The sequence below is a fragment of the Lathyrus oleraceus genome, chromosome 4, assembly GCF_024323335.1.
Source record: "Lathyrus oleraceus cultivar Zhongwan6 chromosome 4, CAAS_Psat_ZW6_1.0, whole genome shotgun sequence".
NCBI lineage: Eukaryota > Viridiplantae > Streptophyta > Magnoliopsida > Fabales > Fabaceae > Lathyrus > Lathyrus oleraceus.
In genome coordinates, this window is record NC_066582.1 from 74,135,764 (window position 1) to 74,141,365 (window position 5,602).

The 5,602-nt window shown below is 34.5% G+C and overlaps 1 protein-coding gene across 1 annotated transcript; it reads left to right on the forward strand.

Moving 5' to 3' along the window:
- Positions 1-3,957: 3,957 nt before the first annotated feature.
- Positions 3,958-5,068, forward strand: LOC127135224 (uncharacterized). The gene is made up of 3 exons (XM_051061999.1): positions 3,958-4,099; positions 4,191-4,497; positions 4,586-5,068. Exons 1-3 carry the CDS (start codon positions 4,079-4,081, stop codon positions 4,894-4,896), a joined length of 639 nt encoding a protein of 212 aa, XP_050917956.1. The 5' UTR covers positions 3,958-4,078; the 3' UTR covers positions 4,897-5,068.
- The last annotated feature ends 534 nt before the right edge of the window (positions 5,069-5,602 follow it).

Consider the following 5,602-nt stretch of genomic DNA (forward strand, 5'->3'; position numbering starts at 1 on the left):
CCTCATTTTTGTACCTACACTTTTTATTTTATATCATGGATTAAAACCCTCATTAGGATTAAAAAAAACTCCACTTTATCCTTAAAAACTAGAAAAGAAGAGTCATAGAACATGACAAAAGCAGGATTGGACAACAGGTCAGGTTGAGCGGTTTTGGGTCTGAAAGTCTCACTCAGCCCAACCATTCTTGAACCATGCAAGCCCATTTCTGTCCATTTTCTTAATCAGTTTGGACGAGTTAGGTTAGGACGGGTGCAGGTTAATTCAAATAGTATAATAGGGGTGCTAGGTTGATTTTTTGTAGAGCCCAATAACACATTTTGAGCTACAAATGTGTTAATACAAACTTCTGCTTTGTTCCCTTATTGATCATCGGAGAATATAGAGAAATGGCTATTTTCAATTCCATCAGCTCTTTCTATTTCACGTCATCATCTCTTAAACTTCCATTATACTCCATGTAGAGCAAGTATTATATTTATTTATGAACAAGTATAATATTTGTCTATTATGAATTTGACTCACATCATGTAGCTATGCTAGATTTTCACCAATTATTATTAAATGTATCTTTATATCAAACTTTACAAAGTCAAAGTATATAGTAGATTCATTCTTTCAGTGAGATCATACACATTTGAATGGTACTATAAGTTATCAAAATTATCAAATAATAATATTTGTGATAGGACCCTACAAAATCATAAACTATTATGAGGTGATTTTAAAGAAATAAATCTAAGAAGTTAAGAGGGAAATCAAAAACATACCTAGTAGAGGTGGAGGAACATTCATATGAAGAGTCAAAGAACAAATCATGTCCACAAATCCATCAACAATCACACCAGTAAAGAAGTTATATAACTGTTACAAAAGAAGTTAGAAAATAGAAATGGAATAAAATGAAACTATAGACCTTTACACCTTCAGTTCACGAATTTGGAAACTTACACACCTTTACACCTTCATTTCCCAAATTTATAGGATTCACACACATTTTTGAAAAGTATGGGGCGATACCGAAAATTACGAAGCAACTACCAGAACTTTCAAAAAACAATATGTTTTATACTGTAAATGTCAACATTTTCGGGATTTTGTATTGAAAATTCCAAAATTTGCAGTATTAATTCAAACAATTTAACCGAAATTTTCAAAATGTCCGATACAAAATCCCATTTGGTTTCACGAAAATTTCAGAATTTTCGGTAGTTACAAACACTTTTTTTTATCGAAAATTCTGAAATTTTTGATAGTTGCTATTTTTTTTTTAATTTTTAAATCTTTTGCAGTGAAATATAGAGACAGAGACGACACAATTGCAGATAGAGCTATCGATAGAGCGGCAAACCAGGCTAGTGTTGGTGGGACTGAGTCTTCCTAGATGCAGGCTGGACAAGTGGTTCCAACCGGTTCACACCTGAAACGATTGGCTGAGCAGTGTCAGTTTTACGCACCTCGTAGTACTCGACGCTGACATGTACGGTCAGTTATGAGGTTGCTGCTAGGGTGTACATGCTACATCTAGTAACATGTACTCTCTTTGCGAACAAGTCCAGTGTTTATATCGATGCCCGATACGTGTGCCTGTTAAGTAGCCTCGACGTTACCAGTTGGGCTTGGGGTTGCGCTGCATTGACCATCTTGTATACAACACTTGGAGTGGTGACAGTATCTGAGACTAGACAACTTGCTGATTATTTGAGTCTGTTACATGTATGCTTGAAATTATTATTTGTTGTTGATTTCTTATTTAATTGTTACAAATAACATTTCTTATTTCTTATTTGTTATGTTTGTGTTTTGATATCAATGCGGGATAATATGAGCATTTCCCCACCATCTGTGATAGGAGGGTGCAACATTCCCTAGTGGAGGCCCCACGAGCGAGGAGATTGAAGGGGAGACAGTCACATCCGAGAGGTGTTGCTGAGTATCGGAGGAGGCTCAATACGCTGACTATAGATGATGTCATATGGACACCATACACTGATCATAGATTCCACCATGAGTTCGAGGAGTCTTCATTATATTCAGGTTATATGCGGTGATAGACCATGGTTGCTAGACACTTGCCTGAGAGGTGTCTGCGACAATATGGTTATGTTTAGAGTATCCCACGACCAATACCAGATATACCATCCGCGGGCATTGATTGGTGGTTTTAGAGTAGCTTCATCAGCTTCAGTCGTGCCATTAGAGATCGAGCAGTTAGGGTTCAACATCCATCGTAGTGTGAGGATGGTTACTTAGAGTGGTACCTCCCTGTATCACACCCTCGTATCATTCCATCTGTTGAGGATACATGTGATGTTGGACCTTCTGATGCTGGGGTACCTGTTGATGACATGTCACCGCCTCCTACAGCTGATGCCGATGACCAACAACGTCTCCAGATGATTGCAATATTATTGATAACCTCATGTATTTGGTGAACTCAGATGACAAGGCTTATACTAGATTAGCTCGGGCTGCACACATAGTTCGTGGGGGGTCTACTTAGACATCTTTTATATATTATATATTATTTTTATTATTTGTATATTACTCAGACATCTTCATCAAAAACTTTTTTATTAGATAATATTTTTGATCTTCCATTCATGCAACATTAACATAAACTAACATTTGATAAACGATTACATAACTTAAAACAACAATGATAAATAAGAAAACCTAGACATTACTAGACGATTCTGGAAATTTTATCATCTTCATTATGTCGTCGACATACCTTGAAATCTTAACATCTAACTCGATCGGCTCCTTTGTTATCTAAAGGCGAAATGATCTTCATATATCCTTCACATCTTCACCTGTCTTCAACTCAACAAGGTTGTATTTCACCCTCCCGTCAGTATCAATCCAATCTTCACGAAACTCGATATTTCTCACCTTTCTATTTCTGGTATCAGACAACAATTCATTCAACTTAAACGTCAAGGCAGCAAGAGATGTGGTGTCATCTGGAAGCCAGAACGCTACAAGAGGTGAAACTCCGTTAAAACACACTTCTGCATTTATAAAAAATTAAGGAAGAGATATTTTTTGAGATTTTTTTATCAAACAACAGACGACTTCCTCTATTTATACAACTTTGCTTTTACTCTAGACCATACAAAACTGTCGGTGCAATCACATCCATTCAAAACTATCGACAAAATCCTGAGCGTTTAAAATTTCAAACAAATAACACTACCAGAAATTTCACTTAGGTTTAAATTTTCGGTATCACCTAGTAAATTTCAAATTTCCGAAATTATTTAGATTATTTTAGAAAATTTGAAATTTCCAATACATCAAAAATTTACAATACACTACACTATGGATAAGTTTTTTCGTATCAAAAATTTTATTTTTACCTATCGAAAATTTCAGACATAAATTTCATTTAAATTTCAATTAATGACATTTTTGACAATATAAAAATATAGATTGCCAAATTTAATTGGGGAATCTTAAGATAAATTTCAATGAAGGATAATTACCCCTTATTAAAGTAAAGTAGGAGTTCAATCAAGGATAGTTACCCCTAACTAAAGTAAAGTGGAGTAATAAACTAGTCAGTCCGGAATTTGATGGATGCCATTGCCAATAATTTTGGATCCTCTCCTTCAGTGTAACAAAAATCAACTAACATGGCGAGTCAGTCACAGAAAAAGGTTGTTAGTTTGTGCTTTCTCAAGACTATGATGACGTGTTCCTTTTCCAAAGACAATCCACTCCTCTCTTCTCTATATGCATTGCACAAAGTACATACATGTTTTCCATTCATTTGACACCAGAAAGGCATATAAATAAACTTCACCAATTCAAACTTAAATCATTTCTTCACCGTTAATTCATCTCATAATTAAAGCTATTTTTCTTTTCATGCTTTTTCGCCGCGTAGCCACCACAGATATATATCAAACCCCTCCCCATTTGGGCACTCATTCTCAGCCATCAAAACCCATTTTTCCCTTTTCTTAATTAATAATAATAATGTGTTATTGATTGATAAGCCATATTGCTAAACAATTGCGGTTCTCCTTTTTATCAATATTGCAAGACAAAAGCCATTCGATGCTCTTCCAAGATGGAGCTCTTGTCAGACGAGGTTGGCTTTCTTTTCTCATTCCTCAAATATTCCTTCAATATCATAAATTAAATGCTTAAAAGTAACATGATCATTTGCCATCTCTTTCCAGAACCCTTCGTATTCCGGTGATCAAGGTGCACTCGTTCTTCCATCTGTATTGGATATAACAGATGGATCCATGAAGCTAATTAATGCGCATCCTGCTATGGTGCATCATCATCATCATTCTCAGAATCTTGGTCGTTCAATATTTTTGAAGCGATCTCGGTATTACTATGGTCACCAATATTCTCGACGTAACTCAGCCAATCTTGCCAATGCATCTTCGTCTCGTAGCAAGGGTTCTTCCTCATTCGATGACAGGCTTTCGTTCAAGTTGGCTCCTCAACCGAACTCACAGCCCAGACAACATACAGGTGTGTATTGGTACTAGCATTGAATTTTACTAGGAAGATTGCTTATTGATTATTCAAGCTTTTCTTGTTTGTTTTCGATTTATTTTAGAGTACAAAGAGAAGACATTTTCTAGGCCAGAGAGAATCCGATCAGGTTCTTTCTCAACGGATTCAGTATCACCGGACGTCGTGAAGTCGGTTTGCATGATATGTGAGAAGCCACTGAGACAGAAATTTAATTTTATGGGGAATTCACTGTCTTGCAATGAACTTGCAGTTGTAGCAGTTTTAGTATGTGGTCATGTTTATCATGCGGATTGTCTTGAGCAAAGAACTAGCCTCGAAGAACTACGCGATCCGTCATGTCCTATATGTACAGGTTTACTCTTGCAGGATCATGAATGTAAAGAACAAGAATAGTTTTCAAGTAGATGGATATTACAACTTCTTCTATGGACTTTGTAGCTAGGATGAAGATATTGCTGACAATATCAGGATCTCTGCATTGTCCTTAGAATTTGTGAATTTGTGGTATACTTTTAAAATTAATTAGGCTTATTAGGGGATTGTAATATTATTATGTAACAACAACTGAGTGGTGATGCAGAAATTCTAGTGACTGTAAATGTTTTAGAGATTAAAAGATATACAGTTGAAATGATTGTTTGATCTGCACTCTTCATGCATACTATATTTCATATTTTAGATAATGCATGTTTATTGATTGACCTATGTATGCTAAATGGTGTGCAATGTCTATGACATGTTTCTATTGTCATGGCTCTTTGGTACAAATTAAAGTGAGCCACTGAGCCACAATTTTTTGTTATCAATTTATTATTGCAAAGTCATATATATATATATATATATATATATATATATATATTATATATATATATATATATATATATATATATATATATATATAATATATATATATATATATATATATATATATATATATATATATATATATATATATATATATATATATATATAATATTAATGTTGACAGAAACATAATTTATACAATAACTATATCTATGTGTGATACAAACAAAAGGGGTATATTTCATCTACGACGAATGATTTACCCAAAAATCACCTTTGTAAAGGGAAGTTGTTG